General features: G+C 37.8%; 2 protein-coding genes across 13 annotated transcripts in view; both read right to left on the bottom strand.

The window, feature by feature from the left end:
* FAM172A (family with sequence similarity 172 member A) overlaps positions 1-27,194 on the bottom strand; it is a 428,036-nt gene that overhangs the window by 90,875 nt on the left and 309,967 nt on the right. The gene's annotated exons all lie outside the window — the stretch shown is intronic.
* The window catches only part of POU5F2 (POU domain class 5, transcription factor 2), a 44,580-nt gene continuing 17,386 nt past the window's right edge, over positions 1-27,194 (bottom strand). The window contains exon 1 of the mRNA XM_057307517.1: positions 1-27,194. This exon is cut by the window's right edge and continues 17,386 nt beyond it. Coding sequence (XP_057163500.1) covers positions 22,597-23,616 — 1,020 coding nt within the window. The 5' untranslated portion in view covers positions 23,617-27,194 and the 3' untranslated portion in view covers positions 1-22,596.

Here is a 27,194-nt window from a genome sequence, read left to right on the forward strand (position 1 = left end):
TTTTATTTATTTTTTTATAATAATTTTTTAAATTATGTTAGTCACCATACAGTACATCCCTGGTTTTTGATGTAAAGTTCCATGATTCATTAGTTGTGTATAACACCCAGTGCACCATGCAATACGTGCCCTCCTTACTACCCATCACCAGCCTATCCCATTCCCCCACCCCCTCCACTCTGAAGCCCTCAGTTTGTTTCTCATAGTCCATAGTCTCTCATGCTTCATTCCCCCTTCTGATTACCCCCCCTCATCCTTTATTCTCATTTTTCTTAAGCTCACATTTCTGAACATTTTAGAGTAGGTTCCTATCTCCCCCAACCTTCAACACTAGAAGAGAAGTGCATTATTTTGTTGTTTATCCTTACCTACTCAGGCCATCATGTCTTTTCCCTTTCAAGTCTTTTTAAGATACCTATTTATGAATCTTTCTTTGTAAAATACGTCTAATTACTGGACTGCAGTCAGCAGCCACATGCTATTGCCATCACTTACTTTTCAACTTCACTTCTTTACATCCTTTAATTTTAAAACATAGAAACTTAGGATTGAAATAGACATTAAAGATTACTTCATCTAGTCTCTTCCAAAGGTAAGAATTCCTTCTATCAAATTTGTGAAAAGTGGTCATCGAGCCCTTACCTGAATGCTTCAAAAGACAGAAAGCTCACTAGTTTATAATGCAGCCCAGTCCATGTCTGACACAACCATTATACTGAGCATATTTAATTTCCATAATCCACAATCAAAGCCTTTGTCATAAAATATTCAGAACATCATTTATGAATTGGAGTTGAGAACAGCTAAATCATTAAAATTTCTGGGTTCCTTTAGTGCCATAACTTAAAGATCTGGATGCTACCTACTAGACTTTAAGAGCTGCGACTATTAAAAGAAAAACTAATGGGGTGCTTGGATGGCTGAGTTGGTTGAGCGTCCGACTCTTGATTTAGGCTGAGGTCATGATCTCAGGGTCGTGAGATCCAACCCTGCAATGGGCTCTGAGCTCAGCAGCGGGGTGTCTGCTCAAGAGTCCCTCTCTCCCTATCCCTCTGTTCCTCCCCCTGCTCGCCCTTTCTAAATAAATAAATAAAATCTCAAAAAAAAAAACCAAACAAACAAACCCAACAATCTTCAGCTGATGCTAGTTTTACAGTGCTCAAGAAATTGGCCTGTGTAATATTTTAGTAACTACTTTGAGTAGTTAGTACTTATGAGTATGGGGCAAGCTTGAACATTAAAGTTAATATTAATTAAAAATTAATTAAAATATTAATTTCCACATCGTGGGAAAACTGTATATCTGTGAAACTCTATTTCTCTTACTAGAGAAAGCATGTGTTTCCAAAAATTACACTTCAGGAATTCTGATGGAAAACCAGTATCTTAGATTTCATTTCTTTTAATTTCAGTGATTTACAGTGCCAACTACCAGACTCACCCTTTAATTTTTCATTTTGTGATGCCTAACTAAAGTGGAAGGTGTATACACAATCTTACTTACATGTGGATATTAGACTTTTGAAATAAATATAGTGAAGAACATAGTGTGAACAGCGCCTAAGACCCTGTGGTAACAGGCATAATTTTGGGAAAAGTTGAATGAATGAATGAATGAATGAATGAGTGAATGAATAATAAATATGGTCTACTTTGCAATGGTAAAATCCTGAAATTAAGCTAATATGCCAATCCCCTGGACTGGTTTTACTTTGAGATTGGTTTAAAGAGCAGATTTTAGTTTGATAGGTTTGGAAAAGGGGAAGGCGGGAAGCAGGGGGTGGAACCTTGTGTGGCAGCTCTCTATAAGATGAACTGCTGCACGGGTGAAGCCGCTGGTTACGGTACTAGCTGGGAACTGTAAGTGTTACAGGCTTTGAAGTCAGTTCAGCTTTGATGTCCTCCTCTCATAGTTAATCGTAAGATAGTACGGAAGAGGGAAAAAATAAGACTTTCCAATACTGTCCTTGGTGTCATTGCTCAGGAAATCCTAGCACGAAAAAAGATTGGTGTCTGTGTGAACTCTAAGTGGCATCAGTCTGTTCTTTATTTCTAAACAGTTTTAAATTATTGATATGATACTTAATATTAATTTGGGAAAAATTGTTAGTTTGGGGCAAGCACAGGGATAAGCAAAAACACTCTTTTTTTTTTAAAGATTTTATTTATTTATTTCTCGGAGAGATAGAGAGAGAGAGAGCGCATAAGCACGGGGAGCAGCAGGCAAAGGGAGAAGCAGACTCCTCGCTGAGCAAGAAGCCCAATGCGGGGCTTGATTCCAGGGCCCTGGGATCATGACCTGAGCCGAACGCAGACGCTTAACCAACTGAGTCACCCAGCATCCCAAGCAAAAACATTCTTAAATTTGTGATTAGAACATGTGACTCAGTCCATAAGAACACATGTATTAATGATGATATGCAATTGTCACTATGCTAACTACTACTCAGATGGAATTACACACATGTGATTCCCAACCACGAGGAACTTATCATCTGATCACTGATAACCCTGCCTGGCAGGAATCTCAGACATCGTCTAGTCCAAGAGTGAAGCCCAGAGAAGCTGGTTTGTCTTAGAAACAAAAGATGAAACTACCAAGTACACACATCCATATACATAAATTAAATAAATGACAACCAACAGATAGCATGTAGAAATAGAGGGATATGAGTACCTTGTGAGTTCTTGACTAGAAGAAAAATTATGAGAATTTCATGTTGAGATAGAACATTGTTTACCTCATTTCATTCATTTGTATAATATTTTTATGCATTTTGCCATATACACAAAGTACTGTTACTATGAAAATATCTGGTATTTTCTTTACATCAACTCACTTTTTCTGTTTCTGTTTGCCTAGTCCTAAGCAGTCATTAAATGGGTTTCATGTGTTATTCATACTTTTTCTAATATATATTAGAATGAACAAGTAAACTACTAAAATAAAAAAAAAAAGGTATATCCGTGAACCATCAGAAGTATGCATATAAAACACTAAGATGGAGGACTCAAGGGAAAAATATATCCTAATTATTTCTTGAAGTACTTAAATGAGAACTATGATTTTTAAGTCTGCACATTCTTTCTTTTTTAATGTAATATGTTCAACTAGCCAACATACAGTACATTCTTTAAGTATTTAGATAGCCACGTGATCTGGGATAACCTGAATTTTAAATGTTCTTTTCTTTTCTTTGGGGTCATGTGGTTTAACGCCTCCCAGCATAAAACTTTAGTTATTGGAAACTTCCCTAGCCTACTTCACGGATAATAAATAACCTATAGTTTAATGAAATCTATAATTAAAAGTGATAGTAATGATAATCTAAGACCAAGATAGTGACAAAAAGTTGAAAGGAAAAACGATTCCTTTTCACTCTTCACAGTGCTTGCTGTCTTGAGCTGACTACTGCTTAAAAACAAAATAAAACAAAACAAAACACCCCACAAAACTTTCTAGTTTTTCTAAGTAGAATAAAACTATAGAAATTACAGAAATCTTACAGGCATGACTTTAATGGGAAAAGGAAAAGAATGATTAAAGTTCTATGGCATTCCTCCTGTTTATGTGTTGGTATCATGTAATGAGATGAGAAAAACTCCAAGGCCAGATACTAGAAGAGAGGGGTTAACTACACCTCATGAAAACAAAAGGTCATTCCTCTGTTCAATTCTTATCCTTTAAGCGCATTTGAGTTGACTGTAAACATAAACAAAAGCCACTGGTGGGCAATTAAATTTGAAGAAGTGGCCCATAAAAGGTAGAATATTCAGTATGTATTAGAGTCAGTTACACAACATCTGATTTAATAGTTAGATTTTAAGCGTTCCTCTCATAATACATGTTAAATGATCTCAACAAATCATATTCTGTAAGGCAGCAAAATGACAATTTCATATAGTCTAAGGCTGGGAGGACAAGAACATTAAAGCAAATTAATCTGTAAACCTCTACGTTAAAAGGTTGAAAATCTGCAGACATTTTTAACAAGAACTTTAAAATGAATCTGCCATTCCTAAAGTCATCTCACTAGACAGGAAAGAGGAACTTGGCATGTGACCAATAAATTATGAGAGAGCAACACCTCAGGGTCAGAGGGCACTGATGACTGCAACCAATCTCACCAGCTAGGGCAACAGATTAAGCCAGAGGATAGGATGCCCTACAACCTTAACCTGCTAATACCTTTACATTCTTCAGAATGACCTCTAGTCTGCCCTTTCCTATTCGTTGTTAGTTACACTAATTACAGCTTAACTGGTATTGTTGGTACCAGTTTTTCCCTCGAAAGACATGCAGAGAAAGGTTATCTCTAATAGCTTGAAATAACTTCAGCCAAATTCTGTTGTGCACATTAGGAGCACTCACCTCCAGTTTTGAATGGGTCTTTTATAGACATCAAAGGAAAGACACTAAAAGCAATGTGTGTTTGTGGATTCTATAAAGCATTTCATATAGGAAGCTATAAAAATAAGAACAGTAACTTCTCCTGTGACTAGAACTTTAAAATAGTTTAAAACACGGTAATTTATTTTGTATGTTTATTTTTAACATATAGGGCTGGTGATTTCAAATAGAAGGAGCTGGTTCTATCTTAACCATGCTAGTGAAGTAAAAATACTTAGCCCATGAAATCCCCTCAAAATTTATGGTTTTTACAAAAGGAATAATGAAATTTCTATCATGATCTTTTAGAACCGTTTTAATTCAACATTTACACTGATGTTAACCTAACATTATCTGGAATTGTGCATAGATTCCAAAGCCCAGTTACAAAGATTCAAATACCATCTGTGAAGCTGCAGTAAATTACCCTGTAACATTAATCTTTAAACCAGGCACTAAATCAGAACAGAAACATACCAAAGAGATTTAAGGCAAGAGAGTCATAACTGAATTATCGAGATTAATGTAAATAGTTTCACCTTATACATAAGAGTTGCAGGTTCTTAATACTACTGTTTTCACTTTGAATGAAATATATAAAATTACATCTAAATCCTAAAACTAAATTGGTAAGATCTAAGTGACACCCGTGATTTTGTACATACGAAAAGAACTGTGACAATGATGGCTGAATGGTGTTGTTAATCTAAGTGTGCTCTGAGATGAGAAATATGGTAACAAAATTTTGATTTTATAAAAATAGACACATTAGGAAGTGACTATTAACATTACAAAAATAAACTTTGTAGTTTTACAAAAGGAAATCTTTAAGCCAAACCTAGACTTCTTAAAAGATGTCGATCAACAGAATTTTCACATAAATGTGTAAATGAAACTCTTTGGGAAAATGAAGAAAGATAATGAGAGTACTATGTGTCATCAAATCCAAGACACCATTGATTTTAAGATCTGCCATTATTCCACGTACCACTTCAAAAGAAAAAACATTCCCTATTAAGCCATACACAATACTTTCTTACTATACTGACTGCAAGATATATTTGTACTTTAGGTAGTTAAAATCGCATCTTATAATCAGTGAAATACAATATTTTATAATAAACTGACTTGTCTATCAATATACTTAATGAATATGTATGTGTGTGTGTGAGAACAATCTAACTTTGAAATCTAGTCACTAGGTAATATTAAATAAATTTTATTGTATATAAAGCATTGAGAGACATTGACCGTATATTTTCTATCTTCTCTGAAGACAAGTGGAGAAAGAGCAACTGATATATTGGTGACTTTGGTTTGCTTGGGTAACTTATTGATTAACTAATATTCTTACTTTTTTCCACCAAGGATTTAAGGCAGATGACAAGAAGCTGACATACAATAAAATAATTAGTGAAGTAAGAAACACAAAACCAGAACTAGGGAAAAGAACAAAAGCAAAGAGATTATAAGAACTCATATTATTTCAATTGGATATAAAAATAATTAATGAACAACAAAATAAGTCCTTGATTTTTATTTTTCACTTTAATTAAAAAAATAAGGCATAATATATTTATCTGAGAGTTAAGAAATAATTTTGCCATAAGTATGTAGGACCCTGCTAATCTCAAACAATTTCTATAAAACAGAGTATTATAGTCTTTCATTATGTGTTAAAAGATAGATACCAAGAGAGAAATTAAATACTGGGGAAAATAACCCCAAAATATCAGAAGCTCTTCCTTGACAAGATTAATTTGATTGTAGCAATAGCTAAAGTAGGATTAATATGAAGAACTATAGACTAAGTCTGTGTATGTGCAAATGTTAAAACTATTCTATGGAGGGGCACCAAGGGGGCTCAGCTGGTTAAGTGTGACTCTTGGTTTCAGCTCAGGTCATGATCTCAGGTTGTGAGACTGAGCCCCTCGTAGGGCTCTGTGCTCAGTGCAGAGTCTGCTTGGGATTCTTTCCCTTTTGTTCTCCTTCCCTCTCTGCCCCTCCCCCAACTGGCACTCCCTGTCTCTTTCTCTATCCAATAAATAAATAAATAAAGTCTTAAAACAAAACAAAAAAACCCCAACCTGTTCTGTGGTATAGATGCTGCTATGCTATCTTAGGCTATAGGTGGGTAAATGAGTGGGGACCACCCACGACTTGAAGGTAGTAGCTGGAATGAATACTTCAGCAAGCAGGCCCTCCACATAGCGGGCCACAGGCTTCATGAAGTCATTGGTAAATGTGGCAAAAGGACCCAGGGCATTGAACATTCAGGTCTATTTCAAAATCACAAATGGGAAAACAATCTGCTGATGGATCAGTTCAAGTGTTTAAAATGTAGGATCTTCCCATATTTAGTTATCCTACATTTTCTCTTCTCTGTATCAGATGACATAAGTGTCTGTGACATGTACATTACATTTTCCAAGAAACTAGAGAAACTGACACAAGGACAACTGTGATGGACAGATCCCAAACCCTTCTTTGGGGAAGCTCTCCTCTTCAATTCACACAGTCTTTGGATCAAAAATTACAATGTCATGCTCAGCTCCAACCTCTTCAAGACATGGCTAGCTCAGGCTTAGCAATCTTAGCCAGTTCTACTATTCAATCTCTTTGGCTTCAGTGACTAGTTCACAGATCATCATAGTACCCAAGCAGGGCCAATAAGTTTTCACTAACATTCTTATTTGGATGCTAGAGCTTTTTTTCTGGGATAACACTGAATAGAAGATGCTCCATGTGCTTTTATCTACCCTCCCTGTACTGGTAAAGAAAGCCCTGTTTCAAGAAGGAAAGAATAAGGCCAATACGCAAAGAAAAGTAGAGAAGAAGATGGAGAGAGAGTCTTGATGGCAGACTTTGAGCCATTTCATGAATCAATAAATTACTTTTGTGTAAGCAATTTGAATTGGAGTTAGGTAACTTATAATGAAGAAAGTCTCTACTAACACAGGAATTTAAGAGGGTAGATTGTATTCTCTTTTTTTCAACTTCTAGAAAATGTGGGACTGATATTCATGTGTGCATATTTGAATTTATGTGTACATATCTGAATCTGTGAAATAAACATATGGTAAATTTTAACAGTGGCATTAAAAAAGTTAATATGTGTTTAAGGGCTAGAGGGGTCTCTAAAAAAGGTAGGCAATCCAAATTAATCCATATTCAGTTTTCTAATACATTAAAATAATGAAGAGAGGAGGGTAGTGGGACAGGAGAGGGAGTTTATTCTCCTGATTATGTTTTTCTAAGCACAATTAAAAGTAGCTTGCATTCGCTGAAAACACATGAGTTTTGTAATAGGGAAAAGTGGCACAGAAATGTACTGGGAAGCAAAGGAAAGCTAGCTGAAGATGGTTTTACTGTAGATAATTCCCCGAATAAACAATCCACTGATAAACAATTGAGAACTAGGTGCAGCTATTCTTCTTGGGTTAGAAGGCTGTAGGATTGGACAATACATGCCTTTCCGGAATGAATTTTCATACTGCTTACACTTCAACATGTAAACCATTTTAAAAACAGACTAGAAAATAACCGTCATCTGGCATTATGATTTGTGTGAGCTACATACCACCTCGAGTTGAGTTATAAACAACTCCAATAAATATATCTGTGTTCTCAGAATGATTACTTATCTTCCACTTTCTGAATATCCTTATTAAACTCCCACATAGCTAACTTTTAAAACCTTAAGTTACTAAGCTAGCTACCTCTAGCTATTCTCTGTTGTTGTTAAGGGTCTGAGAAGGCAATGATCAATGGAATGTACCAAACATGAGTCTGCCACCTTAAGCAGACTTCTCAAAATTATTCACTTAACAACTATTTCATCATACACACTTTGGGGATTTTCAGAGGTAATATATATTCATAAGAAGAAGATTTATCAATGCTGCATTCTAATAGAAATCTGGCTTGTCTTCAAAACAAAATTTGTCTGCTGAAATAACTTACGCTAAAAAGTGTCACTTGGTATTTAAAGACAAAGCATGGATGTAAAGACACAATTATATATTGATGACTCTGAAACTGGTGAGTTTGCATGATTTGGGCAAAAAAACTTAGTTTTCGAATTCCACATTGATACAAAGGACTCATTTTAGGTAGTTTTGTAAGAATTACTATATGAATGAAAACATTTCAATATTCATGGATGGAAGCAATATTAGATTTAAATAATAACTAAAGATCTATAGGGTTTTTTTTTAATGTTTTTTTTATTATATTATGTTAGTCACCATACAGTACATCCCCGGTTTCCAATGTAAAGTTCGATGATTCATTAGTTGCGTATAACACCCAGTGCACCATGAAATATGTGCCCTCAAGATCTATAGGTTTATTTATTTATTTATTTTACAAAAAAGACCATTATGAAGCATTGCATTGTTTTTTATACCTTGCTAAGGACTTTTCAATGATTTTTATGAGAATTTTTTGGGGAAGTTCTAAGAATGACTCTATATGGGAGTACATCAATCATTTTATTTCATATGAGAATAAAGCACAGATGGATTAATTATTTATCTCAAGTAGATTGTTTGGTATGCAAACTTAGGTACCTATTCTATCTTCAGTATCATGGCAGACAGAGTATAACAGTGTTCCATGACAATCAACTGGGGTTCCTAATCAAATGTATTTTTGCAAACAAAGGAAACTAGGCTACTACTTAACACATTGTCTTTGGTGCCTGATGGTTTTTGTCAATAACCAAAATCTTCCCAGTGTTTATGATATTGTAATAAACTTAAACAGCTTTTTATAAAAAACCTGGTGGAGGCAATTGACTCCAACTGAACAATAGACCAGTGGATCTGCTGATTATTAATTTCTGCAGATTTGCTGATCTGTAGTGCCAAGGCAAACCATCAGTAAGCTTTATGTTAGTACTAAATTATTCTAGTTCCCAGAAGAAAAGCCTTCAGAAGCCCAGATCTCAGCATTATGAGTTAGGCTATTTGTCATGAGTCATTATAAAAACCAGCCATATGAAGAATAACTTTTTGTCTCACCTAACAACAACATCAACATTTTTACTACAATTAAAGAAATTATTGATTGTGTTGTTCACTGTCTCCTTAAGAATGATATCTAAATCTTTAAATTTAATGTTAAGAAAATATTTATCCTGGGAAAGATATTCCATGCTCATGGATTGGAAGAACAAATATTGTTAAAATGTCCATAGTACCCAGAGTGATCTATAAATTTAATGCAATCCCTTTCAAAATACCAACAGCATTTTTCACAGAATTAGAACAAACAATCCCAAAATTTATATGGAACCATGAAGACTTAAATAGCCAAAGAAATCCTGAAAAAGAAGAATAACACTGGAGGTATCACAATTCCAGAATTTGGGCTACACCACAAAACTGTAGAAATCAAAACAGTATGGTACTAGCACAAAAAGAGACACATAGATCAAAAGAACAGTATAGAAAGTTCAGAAACAAACCCATGATTCTATGGTCAATTAATCTTCGACTGAGAAGGCAAGAACATGCAATGGGAAAACGTCTCTTCATCAAATAGTGTTGGGAAAACTGACAGATACAAGCAAAACAATGAAACTGGACCAAATTCTTTCACCATACACGAAAATTAACTCAAAATGGATTAAAGACCTAAATGTGAGACCTGAAACCATAAAAATCCTAGAAGAGAACACAGGCAGTAATTTCTCTGACATCGGCCATAGCAACACCTTTCTAGATATGTCTGAGTTAAGGGAAACAAAGGAAAAAATAAACTATTGGGACTTCATCAAAATAAAAAGCTTCTGCACAGCAAAGGAAACAATTAACAAAACTAAAAGACAACACACTATGAAACTTGACATCAACCACAAGAAAACATTTGGAAAGACCACAAATACATGGGGGTTAAAGAACATTCTACTAAATAATGAATGGGTCAACCAGGAAATTAAAGGAGAAAAAAAATACTTTGAAAGAAATGAAAATGAAAACATGATGGTCCAAAACCTTTGGGATGCAGAAAAAAACGGTCCTAGGAGGGAAGTATATAGCAATACAGGCCTACTACAAGAAGCAAGAAAAATCTCAACTATAAAACCTAAAGTTACACCTAAAGGAGCTAGAAAAAGAACAACAAATGTAGCCTAAAGCCTGCAGAAGAAGGGAAATGATAAAGATTAGAGCAGAAATAAATGAAATAGAAACAAAAAAATAGAACAGATCAATGAAAGTAGGAGCTGATTCTTCAAAAGCATTAATAAAATTGATAAAACCCTAGCCAGACTTTTATCAAAAAGAAAAGAGAAAGAACCCAAATAAATAAAATCATGAAGGAGAGAGGAGAGATCACAACCAACACTACAGAAATACAAACAACTACAAACTGGGTAATCTGGAAGAAATGCATAAATTGCTAAAAACATATAAACTACCAAAACTGAGACAGGAAGAAGTAGAAAATTTGAACAGACCCATAACCAGCAAAGAAATTGAATCAGGAATCAAAAATTTCCCAACAAACAAAAGTCCAGGGCCAAAAGGCTTTCCAGGCCACTATCTCCGATGAACAAGGATGCAAAAATTCTCAACAAAATACCAGGAAGCCGAATCCAATAGTACATTAAAAGATTCATTCACCATGATCAAGTAGGATTTATTCCTGGGCTGCAAAGGTGGTTCAATATTTGCAAATCAGTTGTCATGAACCACATTAATAAAAGAAAGGATAAGAACCATATGATCCTCTCAACATATGCAAGAAAAACATCTGAGAAAGTACAGTATCCATTCTTGATAAAAAAACCTCAAAACAGTAGGGATAGAGGGAACATACCTCAACATCATAAAGGCCATATATGAAAGACCCACAGCTAATATCCTCAATGGGGAAAAAACTGACAGCTTTTCCTCTATGGACGAGACAGGGATGTCCACTCTCACCACTGTTATTTAACATAGTACTGGAAGTCTTAGCTTCAGCAATCAGACAACGAAAAGAAATAAAAGGCATCCAAATCAGCAAGAAAGAAATGAAACTTTCACTATTCACAAATGACATGATAGACATTTTCTAAAGACATACTGATGGCTGACAGACACATGAAAAGATGCTCAACATCACTCATCATCAAGGAAATACAAACCAAAACTACAATGAGATACCACCACACATTTGTCAGAATGACTAAATTTAACAATACAGGAAACAACAGATGTTGGCGAGGATGGGGAGAAAGGGGAACCCTCTCGCACTGTTGGTGGGAATGCAAACTGGTGCAGCCACTCTGGAAAATGGTAGGAAGGTTCCTCAAAAAGTTAAAAATAGAACCACCCTACAATCCAGCAGTTTGCACTCCTAGGTATTTACCCAAAGCATACAAAAATACAGATTCCAAGGGGTATATGCACCCCAATGTTCATAGCAGCATTATCAACAATAGCCAAATTATGGAAAAAGTCCAAATGTCCATCAACTGATAAATGGATAAAGAAGAGGTAGTATATATATATACAATGGAATGTTACTCAGCCATCAAAAAAAATGAAATATTCCCATTTGCAATGATGTGGATGGAACTAGAGTGTATTATGCTATGCAAAATAAGTCAGTCAGAGAAAGACAAATACTGTACGATTTCACTCATACGTGGAATTTAAGAAACAAAACAGATGAACATAGGGGAAAGAAAAAGAGAAAGAGGCAAAGCAAAAAACAGACTCTTAACTAAAGAGAGCAAACTGAAGGTAGCTGGAGGGGATGTGGGGTGGGGGATGGGCTAAATGGGTGATGGGTATTAAGGAGGGCACTTGTGAAGAGCACTGGGCGTTATATGCAAGTGATGAATCACTAAATTCTATTCCTGTAACTAATATTACACTCTATGTTAATTAACTAGAATTTAAATAAAAACTTGAAACCAAAAAAAGAGAGAGAGATAAGTGGTATATATATCCAATGGAGTATTATTCAGCTATAAAAAAGAATGAAATCTTGCCATTTTCAAAAACATGGACGGAGCTAGACAGTATAATGCTAAGCTAAATAAGCCAGTCAGAGAAAGACAAATATGGTATAATTTCACTCATATGTGTAATTTAAGAAACAAAACAAAGGAACAAAGGAAAAAGAGACAAACCAAAAAACAGATTCTTTTTTTTTTTTTTTAAAGATTTTATTTGTTCATTTGACAGAGAGTACAAGCAGGGGGAGTGGCAGGCAGAGGGAAAGGGAGAAGCAGGCTCCCTGCTGAGCAGGGAGCCTGATGGGGGCTCGATCCCAGGACCCTGGGCTTATGACGTGAGCCGAAGACAGACGCTCAACTGACTGAGCCACTCAGCTGCCCCCCAAAAACAGATTCTTAACGAATGAGAACAAACTGATGGTTACCAGAGGGGAGGTGAGTGGGGGAATGAGTGAAGTAGGTGGAGGGGATTAAGAGTATACTTCTCATGATGAGCACCGAGTAATGTATAGAACTGATGAATCACTATACTGTACACTTGAAACTAATATAACACCGTATGTGAACTGTACTGGAATAAAAATGAAAATAAAGTGTTGCTCCTAATACATTCTGTGAGATTCATGTAATCAGCTTCGTGTACTGAGAACTATGTAACTTATTTGCTATGGCTGCCAGGATTTTAACCACCGCATTTAACTCTCAATTGTAGTAACTAATCACAGCCTAGACTTTTAGTCAAAACAAACTCTTTTCACTTTTTCTTTCATTCCTGACTTTTGGTCTTCTTTACTTAACAGCTCCTATTTATCCTTCAAGTCTCAGCTCAAGTTGTCCCGGCTCTCAATAATGTTCCCAGATATCCCTCAGCGAGTTATGTGCTCCTTTCTCTGTGCCGTTCTTTTGCCCATTCCTCTAACACCGGCCACCTCGTGAGATGATCTCTGGTTTTCTCACTTCTCTCCTCTATCTAGACTATGTGTTCCTTGTTCTAATTCTGAATCTTCTTTGCTTGCCCCCAAACAGGTACTTAGTAGATAATCAGTCACTGAGGAAGTCCAGAGGTATAATGCTACTGCTCATGAGAACGTGAGAACGTGCAGCCTGGAGGAAGGGCAGGAATGGATTTGTGGGCCATAGCAAGGACGTTGGTGAGATGGCCAAAAGCTGCTACCCTGGTTGTAATCCTTTTACTTGTCGTGTTCTGGTGCATTACCTTTGATCTACGTAGCTCATATTTTATGTAATGTATCTATATGAATATTAGCACATATATGCACATGTTTTTAGAACAGTGAGACATGAAATCATTGCTCTATCTATACTTTCAAAATTTAATAATATTTGCAAGACTATAAAAATATGTGGTCAGATAATGTAATTAAATGTATATGCCTATTTGTGATTAGGACAGGTGGAATTTTACAGGTGAGTGTTAAAATGTACATGGAGATAAACATGCTAAAGATTTATAAGATATTCCACTGAATACATGGAATCATTACTGTCCTCATTAAAACAATGATAGAAAATCTATACTTGCTTTTTAGTAGAAAGTGGTATTTCATTTATATGTGGTTTTATTTCAACTGCAGTATCACTGGATCAACTGTGAGAAAATATTTAAATCTCACAAATTCAAGTACCTTCTGTTTCCTAAATGTTCACATGGTGTATATATGTGCACAGAGAATGTTCACCAAATAAATTGTTTACTGACTAATGCAAGAAACTCAGTTTAAAAATAAAAATGATACAATTTTTTATGGAGTGTGCCATTTCTGGAAACTCAAATAAAAAGGATAAAGATTCTTTCACTTCTCATTTATAAGCGTAACATTTTTGTTAGTATTTTACTTAAAATTTCTTGGCCCAGAAGACAAAAATTTATGGCTTTAGATTAACTACTTTAATGATGTGACACAGAAACAGCAAAATATTCTTTCCTACCTATCGTGTTGGTGTGATTGCCTCTTCAGGAGAGAAAAGAACACAATAAATCCCTGTATGATAAGTCTCTTCCCACTTCTTCTCCTGAGTTTAAATCTCAAAGGTAATACATATTCGCAATCAGACAAGTGCCATAAAAATGTGTGAAATGAGGTAATAATCTATAGTATTTGCATATACTTAATAACTTATTATTACAGAAAGAATGATTTACACTTCATGTACTGAGAAAACTTAGTGTCTACTTAGATTTAGCAATAGTCTTAAAACTATTTATGAAAACAAGCATGTCTAAATACTTGCTATCAGCTGTTTTAGCTCTGCTTTTCATAAATATAACACAATCATAACAAATTAAAGGCAAGGCACTTGACTGTCCTGTTACATTAGCTTGATGAAATTAGTGGCTGGCAATGCTTAGTGGAAAGTGACAGGGCTTTCTCAACAGGTTCACATATCAATTTTTTTGGAGAAAGTAAAAATCATATCTTTATCAAAATATCCAAAATTTTCTTCCTTCCTCCTTCCCCTCCCTCCCTCCATCCCTTCCTTTTTTAAAACCCAACCAGCACTGGAAGCAAAAAATATTCAAAATCTTCTTCCTAAGATAATACCTCTCAAACTCACTGATGAGAGTCCAATTGTTCTGCTCCTAAAATAGATAAAAATAAGTAGCTACTGTAATTTTTCAGCCCATAAAGTTACTGGTTGGGGTGGAAGAAATGTTATTTTTCCTGAAATGTTCCTGAGGGGGATCCCTGGAGTGGTGACACTACCTAAGTGAATGACCTGGAGACAGGATGCAGGATCTGGGACTGCTTGACTCTATGGCTACTGCGCTTTCCGTTCCATCACACCACCTCTTATTTAACTCCTTTGTAGGAAAAAATAAACAAGTCTCTTTGCCTTCCTATACCTCCCCCACAGTCCCACCTACATTTTCTCTATGTCAGGAGTGGTGGTGTTATGGGTTGAAATATGTCCTGCCGAAATTTATATTTTGAAGTCTTGACCCCCAGTATCCCAGAATGTGACCTTATTTGGATATAGGGCCTTTACAGAGGTAATTAAATTAAATGACATTATTAGGGTGGGCCCTAATCCACTGTGACTGTTGTCCTTATAAAAATGGGAGATTTGGATGCAGAGACATGCACAGAGGGAAGATGTTATGAAAAGAGCAAAGAGAAGATGGCCACATACAAGCCACCTCACAGCCCTCAGAAGGAACCAACTTTGTCCACACCTTGATCTCAGCCTTCTAGCCTCCAGAACAATGGAAAAAATAAATTTCTCTTCTTTAAGCTCCCCAAGGTGTAGTACTTGTTACGGCAACCCTAGCAAACTAATAAACGATATACTGAAACAAACTGTCTTTCAATAAAAAGGTACCTATTAAGATTTGCCCACTACTCAGTCAATAGTATTCAAAGCTTTACAGCTGTTCTAGGAACATAATCATCCATTCTAAGATAATAAATCAACTTAAAGCATCTTATACACTGTCCTGGCCATTGCACCAAGATCTAAACGAAGGTCTACACCACACATCCTGGGAGGAAGAAAATGACTAATTATTAAACAGTGCAGTTACTCTTTTGGAGATGTGACATAACAAGTTGTATAGTTTTAGAAGTGAATATTGAATCCAAAATGTAGTAAATTCTCAGGAAGTCCTCAATTTTTCCTTTTCCAATCCTAGTCTTTGGCAGGCAGTCAGTAGAAGAGTCAACAGTATTAAGCGAAGTTGGTTTGTGCTTCATCATTTTGTGGGAAACTGGGGGATAAAAGCCTAAGAAGCCCAAGTTCAATGCCAAAGGAGCTAATTTTGCCGTTAGCAGAATTCATTACAGGGTTCCTAGCTAAAAGTGAGGTGACAGGGCAGCAGCCCAACTGACCAACATGCTGCACTGTTTTCTGAAGACAGCCCTGTGGGTAAACCACACAGTCTCTCCAACAGCTTCTTGTAATGCTTCTCTTCACGGGTGTAACCATGATAATGCTAATGCTTTGTTTTAAGGATTTTACTGGGTAATGGGGTAGATTCATTTCATGCCAGTTCATCTTTCACCTAGCTGGGGCTGTAATCACAGGAACTGCCCCTGCCTTCAAACCTAGAAATCTATAGATCTTATTTATATCTGTTCGGTTTCTTCAAATACGTTACGTACGGAGGATTATACTGTGATAAAACTGGGATTTTGATATTTTCAAATGGCTTTTGAAATTGAAAAGTAAACATTCACAAACATGAAAATGATTTGGGTTTATATTATATTCTAAATATGGGTTAACACTACTGAGGTATATAAACATACTAATTGTAATTGTAAATTACCATGTTGTGCAGGAAAACAGACATATGGCAGGTGTCTTCACTCACTGAGCTACACTACAGCTCTTTAACATTAATGGGCATCTGATTTAAAAAAAAAAACCCTAATTTTTAGCAATGTTTCTCTAACCGATGTATCCCAATACACCTCTGTTTAGAGAACTGCCTTTCTTTTTAAAGAAACCACAAATCTGACTAAAAATGAAAAGATCAAATTTATTATTCCAAAATGTTGCTTTATAATGAAAAATTACCATTTTAGAGATGAAAAGACTAGAAGAATATTTTTAGGAACCCTAGATTTCCTAGCACCTTCCTTTAGAAGTTTCCCTTAAATATTTTTACTGTGAAATGTATATAGCAAAACAATTTTATAAAAATCACCAATGATACTTATTTATATATAGATTTGTATATGTAACATACCTTTTTCCTTAAAAAATAAGAAGTATCATAAAGCTTAATAAACTCTTGCCTCACTCAATAATCTGTTCTGACCTTTGTCAAAACTGTAGCTCTATAACACAATTTTTACCATTTATGGTGTTCCTTTTTATTTACTTATCCCTTTGTTGAACATTTAGTTTTAATAACTTTTTGTTGTTTAAAAAATGCTGTAGTGACCACCCTTTTTGCTAAATTTTGGCACACATACATACGATTATTTTCTTATAAAAATTAATTAAAGTTGAAATGATTGCCCAAAGAAAAATCACATTTTAAAAACTTCTCATATGAATTACCCAATAGCCTTTCATGAAGATTGCACCAATTCACATTCCCACATAATGGAATAGCCAAATACTCATTTCTGTTATTTTTGTCCATAAACACCACCACACTGTTTAAATTATTGTAGTTTCATAACAGTTGGTAGGACAAGGCCACCCTACCTCTTTTCTTCAAAATTTTCTTATTTTCCTAAGTTTTATTCTTTCAGTTTACAATCACTTTGTCAAGTAATACGCTCATATTCCACTAGGATTTTATTGGAATGGCACTGTACTTTTCACTTTCAAAACACTGTTTTAAACTGATAATACAATTTTGTACTCTAAAAAATTTCATCGTGAATAGGTTCTGCCAAGCAAACTAATACTGTTTAGTAAGCAAGACGATTTCTGGAAGAAAGCTATAAACAAAAGTGGCTATACTGAAAAATAAATTCCATGATTTTAGTTTTAGTATAATAAACAAAGATGTATAGTATATGTATTTCAAAAATGTGAAATTATAGAAAATATTTAGATGCTATTTCAAGAGCAAGATAATGTTTTAGAATAAGGGAGCATATCCTAACACTTCAAGTCTTCTTAGACAATAGATAGGAAAGATTATGGGAACAAGAGAAATTGTTCTTTACGATAGGAATTAATTAAAGTGTCAAGAACCGATAAAAGTATAGGAACAATAAAGGCAATAATTAATACAACATTTGTTCTGAATTTGAAAGACTTATTTATATAAGACGTGATTCAGGTCCTCTATTCTATACTGAGCTACAGATATCCAGAAAATACAGATTCAAAGAAAACCACAAATTACTCGTTAGACCAGTACTGTATCAAGAGAAAACTCCTGAAAGTGAGGTGGCCAAAGGGAACGTGTTTCTAAAATTCTGAAACTGTAGAGTCTACAGAGTCATGTCTCCTTTGAGAACGTGATAAAAGCTATCATCACCATTTTTAAAGATATTCTGCCCGTACTCTGAAGGGGTTCGGCATCATCAGGTTAAGAATCCACTCCCAAACTATTAGAAGTTATAGAGCAATTCAGTAATGTGGCGGGATACAAAATCAATACTCAGAAATCAGTTGCATTTCTATACATGAATAATGAGACTGAAGAAAGAGAAATTAGGGAATCCATCCCATTTACAATAGCACCAAAAACCATACGTTACCTTGGAATTAACTTAACCAGAGACGTAAAGGATCTATATTCTAGAAACTATAAATCACTCCTAAAAGACATTGAGGAAGACACAAAAAGATGGAAAAATATTCCATGCTCATGGATCGGAAGAATTAACATAGTTAAAATGTCCATGCTACCCAGAGCAATCTACACTTTCAATGCTATCCTGATCAAAATACCGATGACATTTTTCAAGGAACTGGAACAAATAGTCCTTAAATTTGTATGGAAACAGAAAAGGTCCCGAATCGCCAAGGAACTGTTGAAAAGGAAAAACAAAGCTGGGGGCATCACAATGCCGGATTTTGAGCTGTACTACAAAGCTGTGATCACAAAGACAGCATGGTACTGGCACAAAAACAGACACACAGACCAATGGAACAGAATAGAGAACCCAGAAATGGACCCTCGGCTCTTTGGGCAACTAATCTTTGATAAAGCAGGAAAAAACATCCAGTGGGAAAAAGACAGTCTCTTCAATAAATGGTGCTGGGAAAATTAGACAGCTATATGCAAAAGAATGAAACTTGACCACTATCTCACACCATACACAAAGATAAACTCCAAATGGATGAAAGACCTCGATGTGAGACAGGAATCCTTCAAAATCCTGGAGGACAACATAGGCAACAACCTCTTCAACATCGGCCAAAGCAACCTTTTTCATGACACATCTCCAAAGGCAAGAGAAACAAAAGATAAAATGAACATGTGGGACTTCAGCAAAATAAAAATCTTCTGCACAGCCAAGGAAACAGTCAAAAAAACTAAGAGGCACCCATGGAATGGGAGAATATATTTGCAAATGATGCTACAGATAAAAGACTGGTATCCAAGATCTACAAAGAACTTCTCAAACTCAATACACGAGAAACAAATAAACAAATCAAAAAATGGGCAGAAGATATGAACAGACACTTTTCCAGTGAAGACATACAAATGGCTAACAGACACATGAAAAAATATCCAAAATCATTAGCCATCAGGGAAATTCAAATCAAAACCACACTAAGATACCACCTTATGCCAGTTAGAATGGCAAAAATTGACAAGGCAGGAAACAGCAATTGCTGGAGAGGATGTGGAGAAAAGGGATCCCTCCTACATTGTTGGTGGGAATGCAGGTTGGTGCAGCCACTCTGGAAAACAGTGTGGAGGTCCCTCAAAAAGTTAAAAATTGAGCTACCCTATGACCCAGCCATTGCAATACTGGGTATTTACCCCAAAGATACAGACGTAGTGAAGAGAAGGGCCATATGCACCCCAATGTTCATAGCAGCATTATCCACAATAGCTAAATTGTGGAAGGAACTGAGATGCCCTTCAACAGATGACTGGATTAAGAAGCTGTGGTCCATATATACAATGGAATATTACTCAGCTATCAGAAAGAACGAGTTCTCAACATTTGCTGCAACATGGACGGCACTGGAGGAGATAATGCTAAGTGAAATAAGTCAAGCAGAGAAAGACAATTATCATATGATTTCTCTCATCTATGGAACATAAGAACTAGGAAGATCGGTAGGGGAAGAAAGGGATAAAGAAAGGGGGGTAATCAGAAGGGGGAGTGAAGCATGGGAGACTATGGACTCTGAGAAACAAACTGAGGGCTTCAGAGGGGAGGGGGGTGGGGGAATGGGATGGACTGGTGATGGGTGGTGAGGGGGGGCACGTATTGCATGGTGCACTGGGTGTTGTATGCAACTAATGAATCATCGAACCTTGCATCAGAAACCAGGGATGTACTGTATGGTGACTAACATAATGTAATAAAAAAAATTAAAAAAAAATACTTGCCTTGTCTAAAGAAAACACGAGATAAAGGAAACATTTGATAAAGAATAGTCCAGAAGGATGGTGAAGATATTGAGTGGTCTGAATTTGTGTTTTTAATTGAAGTTAGGTGGAAATCTGACAAGTAGGAAGACTCTGGACTGTTGTTTGACATCCGCCTCTACCAACTACTCCTCTGAGATTGATCTCACTAATGGTACCACGGATACCTTTGTTAGTGATGTTGGCATATCTTACTTGATTTTATGTTACTTTATCTCTGTATATTTGACCCTGTTCAGCACTGACACCACACTGTTGGTCTTCTCCCAACTCGAAGGGCAGCTCCCTCTCAGTTTTGAAGGATTTTATTATTAAGGTTTCTACTCATAATCTTAAATCTTTGAAAAATATGAAATTCTTTAAATGTCAAAGTTGCTCCAAGGTCCAGCCTGTTCTCTCTTCGTAGTCAAGAGGAGCAGTGATGGCAAAATCTCATTTTAAATTATGTGAGGGCTGATCAGTGACACATAGTGGTGCTTGCCTAAGCAGAGGGGCGGCAGCTGTGTGAATGATGCCGCTGTGCAGGTGCTGAGGCAGACCCTGGGAGCTGTTCCCTGAGACGGAGAACCCATTACCATTTCTTCCAATATGCAGGGGCTGCAGAATTCGAGGAGCAGCCTGGGTCAGAGCCTCCTCACAGCTTTTAGGAGCTGAATGTCGACACAACGACAATGATTCATCCTGCCATTAAATACTACCTGGCCCTCTGCAGAAACATCTCCCTTTCAAGGCTATCCAGAAGGGCTCGACGGGAAAAGGGAGAAATGGGACTGGTGCTATGTGACTTTTAGTGGGATAGTGCAAGAGTGAGTGATTAGTCACCTATTGAATCTAAAGCTAAGTAAGCGAAGTTTATCTCCATTTTAGTGAACCTATGTGTACTGTCAGTGTTTTATCGTCGAACACTGACAAGAAGGAAAAATACACATTGGAAGAAACCACAGAAAGTTAGAAAAAAAGCAACTAATAAAAATAAAAGCTAAAAGTTAATCAATTAGAAAATAAAAACTGCAGTAAATAAGATAAAAATTTTTAAAAAGACTTGTTCTTTTTAAATACATGTAGATAAATTCTTTGTAAAAACTGAATAAGGAAAAAAAAGTAGAGAAAGAAAAAACTGACATGAATAGTAATTAAACAGAAGATGTAAACTCAGATATAATATTTAGTGATGGAATTATAAAGCAATAAATATTACGTGCAGGTTTACAGCAGCAGAAGTACAAACACAGAAAAACTAATGATTTCTGTTTCATATATGATGACCACTGTAGAAGTAGAAAACTAGAAAAGACTAATTTCATAGAAGAGATTGGAAAAATGATACAGGATGAACCACCACAAAAGCCACACAAGCCACAAGGGAATGTTGTCTCAACCATTGCAGATATTCTCTAAGAAGCACATCTGAGTTCAAAAGAAAGTAAGGCAAATCAGTAGGTAATAAACCAAACAGAGCTGAAAACCAGAGAAGTAAGCTGGATCTGGCACTGAGCTAGCCCTGTCCAGTATGCCAACCCCAGTAATAAAGGGATTCCAAATACAATGACTGTGGTGGGTCGGCAGATAAACTAGTGGGGTTCCATAAGGTGGAGAGCTGGACTGAGACCTCCATCTGAAACTGAGCACTCTAAATGAGAAGGTGAATTAGAAAAAAAAAAAAAAAAAGCATCTTTCAAGAAAGGGAGGAGAATAAGAAAACTGTGTTTTAGCAAGGGTTCTGGGTAGGTTTTGTGTACTCCTGACCTATCCCAACTTCAAACCTTCTCCCAGAGGTTACTATTATCTTGGAACCCGTGTTTATATTTACATAAAGTTCTGCTGGTTTTTGATAAAAAATGGTATACTGAAATAATCTTCTGTGACTTGAGTTTTTCACTCACTATCGTGTTTATAAGAAAAAAAATCCCTATGTTTACTGATAACCACAAGGAATAACAATTAATTTCCAATTAATTAAAAAAAGAGAGAGAAACAAAATATCCGAAACCATATATGTATTGCAATGTACCTTAAAATCAATGCCAGATAAAAACAATGGAGTTATTAAACTTCAACTTCCCTCCCCCAAATTTCATAAACAACTCCCAACTCATCCCTTAGGTATTAACTTCTTTAGACAGTGAATGGAGCTCTTAATATTAACAGCCCTGAAAAGAACCTCAGGGACCCATTTCCCCAGTTCAACCCTCCCCAGAACGGCGGGGTCCCTCATTTTGAAAGCCTGGGGTGGCCCGGAGCAGAGGCCGGGGCAGAGAGGAGGGTCCCTGCCACAGGGAAAGGAGTAGGGGAGTACATGGGTATAAAGTATGGCTCTTCATAGTGCGGGGAACCAAAATGGAGCCCCGATGCCAGGGGAAAGCATACTGGTCCCCCTGGGAAAGGAGGCCCGGCTGCCCCCACATCCTCCCCTGGGGAGAAATCAATGGTTGGCTGACCACCCATCTTGTTCCGGTTATAGAACCAAACTCGGACCAGTTCTTTCTGCAGCCGGAGCTGCCCAGCGATGCAGCTGATTTGCTGGGGTGTGGGCTTCGGGCACTTTAAGAAGAGTTGCTCCAGATTGTTTCGGATGCGACTCTCCCTGCTTGCCCGTCTCTGCTTCCGAGCCTGCTGCAGGATCATCTCCATTTTGCATAAGCCCAGAAAGTTCTTGCTGTCTACTTCCTCCAGCCACATTTTCAGCAGCGGTCGCAACTTCCACATGTTGGCGAGGCTGAGCTTCTGGGACTCAAAGCGGCAGATGGTTGCCTGGCCAATCACCTTTCCAAAAAGAGCCCCCATGGCGAACCCCACGTCGGCCTGCGAGTATCCCAGGGCCATCCTCTTTTGCCTCAGCTCCTTGGCCAGCTGCTCCACCTCTTTCTCTACAGCCGAGACGTCCTCTGGCAGCACCAAAGTTGGGGTGCACTGCAGGGCAATGTAGGGCCTCTGGAAGGTGCCCTCCGAGGGGCTCAGGAACCGGGGCCCAGCCTCGCCAGCTCCGACCCTGGGCCTGCAGGGTGCCGTCCCGCAGTAGAATTTGTATGGTGGTGGACCCAGGGGCACCTCCCACCCTTCAGGGCCTGGGCTGGCCCCCAGACCGATCCCTGGCCGGACCATCAGCATGCTGGGAGCCGCCTGGACACTCAACCAGACCGGAGCGTCAACCCGCACTGGCACTGTCCCTCTGGGCCCGCCCCTACCACTGTCTGGCAGTGGGAAGAAGTTTGAGGGCCTGTGTCCCGCCATGGGGTAAGACCACACCCAAGCAGGGAGTCTGGTAGGAACTGATGGTTCTCGAGGCTTCAGAGCAGCCACCAGCCTTGCCCTCGAGCCCCGCCCCCCAGTGGGCAGAGATGGAGGTGCAGTTGAGAGAAACAGGCCCGGAGTGCGCAGTGGTGGGGAAGTCTGGTAGACTTCCGGGTAATCCTTTGCGGCTCCAGAATTAAAGAAGTGTGTTTCCTACCCTGGTCTGTGCTTCCACGTCCTTCCGTGGTACAAGTCTCTTTCGGGTTTAGACTTCTAAGGGTTCTGGGATCTCTTAGGCACCACCTCCATCCTCTCCCAGAAAGGAACCTAGGCATTTACTAACAGCACTTCAGAACTCTGGTATCTCATCCCTTTCCTCCACCTTATCTGTGGAGGAACAGCCCCTTCTAGCTTCACAAATATTTATTAAACATCTATTATGCCAGGTATTGCTGGGACTACCCCTCAGTTCATTAACTGTCCCCTCACTGCTATCATTGTGGTCACGACACTGCCAACAGCCTCTCCTTTGCGCATCTTCAGTTCCTCTGCCTTAAGAAACCTAAGCATCCCTGCCTAAATTTCTTCTAGTGCCCATCAGTTCACTATCAGCTTCAACCCCCAACCCCCTTGCTTTGCCAGATTGTACTCTCTCACTAGGGCTTTCTTGACTAATTATGTCCCGTCTCCTCCGCCACTCCCAACCCTTCCAGTTGTTTGCTCTGCATCCCACCTCAGCTTCCTGGTGTAGTCTCCACATACGGCAGAGACCTATTTGTTTCATCTTTCTTCCCCCTCTAGAGACAGGTCTCAGAATGGGCCTGACCTGCTGCTCCCCATCGAAGATGCTTCCTTCAATACGTGATTCGCCAATATTAGGCTCCCCTATCCCTGGTCCCTCTCCCATCAGAGACCCAAGGATCTGAGAATATTTGTCCCTCCATCATATCCACAGCTCAAGCATCCAGTCCTAGGCCTTACGTGGACAAAGTTAAGGAGGGAGTGGGAGAAGATCTGACCTTGGGTTCAAAGCTTCCAGGGAGGGCTTTCGGAAGTGGGGAAGACAGTGATCTCGGCTAGACAATCCCAGCCTCTTACCCCTTCATTTTCCAACTAAACCATGATGTGGCTTTGCCCTACCCACATCTACTGAAATTGGTCTTCTTGAAGTCATTGCCAACCTTCCAAATGTCAAATCTGACGGCTTTTTAAAAATTCTCATCCTATTAAACTTCTCTGTAGTATCTGACAATGCTGACTACTCTTCTTGCTCCTTCTTTTTAAATTTCCAGGAAATGCTGGTAACAGCCAAATCTGTATTTTAGCCCTGACTTCTAATATCCGGTTCTGTATTTCCCACTGCCCCAAATCAAATTCATTATTTGCGTTCCTAAACCTGCCTCTCCTCCAGGGCTCCCTGAGCTGGTTAATGGCATTACCACCCATTCAGTCACCCAAGTTTAGACCTAGAGACTGTTCTTGACCTTTCCCATTTCTTTCTCCCTCCTCCCTTCTTCCGTTCCTTCCTTCTTTCCCAGCCTCATCTACCACACTCTCCCCGAATCCCTCTACCCTGTCATACTCCATGCTCGGTGAGAATATCTCACTTTGCACTGAAGAGGCCATGCTTTTCATGATTATTATGCCTTTAGTCATGCTGGTCCCTCTGTCTAAAATGGCTTCCCTTTGCTTTTTGGTCTCATTCTCTCATTCATTCAGGATTCTAATCAAATGTCATCTCATTAGAGAGGCCTTCTCTATCTGATCTAAAACAGTATCCCTTGTCATTCTCTGTTCCCTTTATTAAGCTTTGTTTTGTGGTTATTATTAGGTATCACCACCTAATATATAATTATTTGTCTATATGCTTATTGTATGTTTCTCTGCTGCAAAGAGAGCAGGACTTTGTCCAGGTCACTGCTGTGTCTATGGTGCCTACAACTGTGCTTGGCTCACAGAAGGTGTTCAGTAAACATTCCCTGAATAAAAAGAAGCATGCTCTATTTCCAGCCACCTGTAAGATGCAGTTTAGAAGCGACTTTATGGTGAAACCTACCCCTCTGCTTTTGTGGTGCTCCCCTTGTACTTGATATATGTTTTTATTGTAACATTTATCAGTAATTATTTATTTTATGTCTCTCTCCCTCCATCTAGAGTGTGAGGTACTTAAGGACATGTAGATGCTATAAAGCCTGAAACATAATAGAACCCTGACTGATATATGGTTCAACAAATGTTTGCTGAATGAGTGAATGAATTCTCACCTTTACAATTCTGAAAGTACAGCACGTTTAGTTTCAGCTTAACAAGAAACTTGACTCTGCCAGAAGCCTCTCCATTCTTTCTCTCCCATACTAGAACAAGGCCCTTAAACAGCTCTTACTAGATGGAGGTAGTAGTTCTGTGAGACTAGATACAACACAACACTATAGGTAACAAGGTTATAGATGTGGCTTTAAAGTACTGGTAAAGGGAAAAAGAATTGGGAAGTCAGCTGCCACCTGGACAGGCTACATATGTTACTGTTGTCTGCATCTCTGCTGCGGCCCTGGCTAGGACGTGTGGTGGCAAAGAGCAAGGTTCTTGTCTGTCTGGTTCAATGCTAAATCCTCACCACCTGGAACTATATCTGGCACAGAGCAGGAAGTTAATCAGTATTTGTTTAATATTAAATAAATGAATCTGTGTAGCATTAATGGTGAAAAGACTTCCATGTTTGCTTTGAAGTAGGTTTCAAGATGATAGTCTATGAAAAACAGTTTATGAGTTACAAAATTTCACCTAAGAATAATTTTGCTGGTATCTGTTCTTTCCAGGTATACTAACATGCTATTTTTTTTTTTTCAAAACTACAAAGCAAGCAGTGTCTGCCAAACAGATAGAAAGGCGGATCACAAAGAATAAAAGAGAGCGATTAAATAAATTAAGGTCCACATATTGAAACCAGTACATTTGCAAAAGAGAACCACAGAGAAACGTTCATCAGTTGTCTAAAAACAATAGCTGAATAAAAATATTTTTAGTGAATTGGAAAAAAGTGAATTCAACTGAATTTGAGGAAAGATTACATTTACCGAGTTAAAACAGTAGCTAAACACATTTACTAAATTAAAAAGGTGGGTTTTAAAATTAACTTGGGTGCTCTTGATTAAGGCTTTCTCTGTACTCGGTCAGATATCATCTGCCAACATGCCTATCTCCTGTTAATGCATAAGTGCTGTCACAAATAAAAGCCCATATTCTTAAGGGAAGTCTTGACATCTCCTTAAAAGTATATTTAATATGCTATGGAAATGGGGTGATCAGCGAAAAAAAGCAGGAGCATAGTTGGTTGGAAGAGAAATAGAGATCAGAAGAAGGCCGGTGATGGGAATGCCCAAGACAACCAGCACTGCTGGGGCTGGGGCGCTTGAAAGGCTAATCCATCACCTTCAGCAAATACAGAGACCTCTTAGTAAGTGATTAGATTACAATGTACGAAGCAGGCCAGTCTTATCCATAGGGAATTACAAAGTAAGGATAAGAAACACATGGTCCCAGGCTTCCATGTATTTATAATCTAACTGGGGAAGAAGAAA

Source organism: Ursus arctos, unplaced genomic scaffold (assembly GCF_023065955.2).
Source record: "Ursus arctos isolate Adak ecotype North America unplaced genomic scaffold, UrsArc2.0 scaffold_5, whole genome shotgun sequence".
Lineage (NCBI taxonomy): Eukaryota > Metazoa > Chordata > Mammalia > Carnivora > Ursidae > Ursus > Ursus arctos.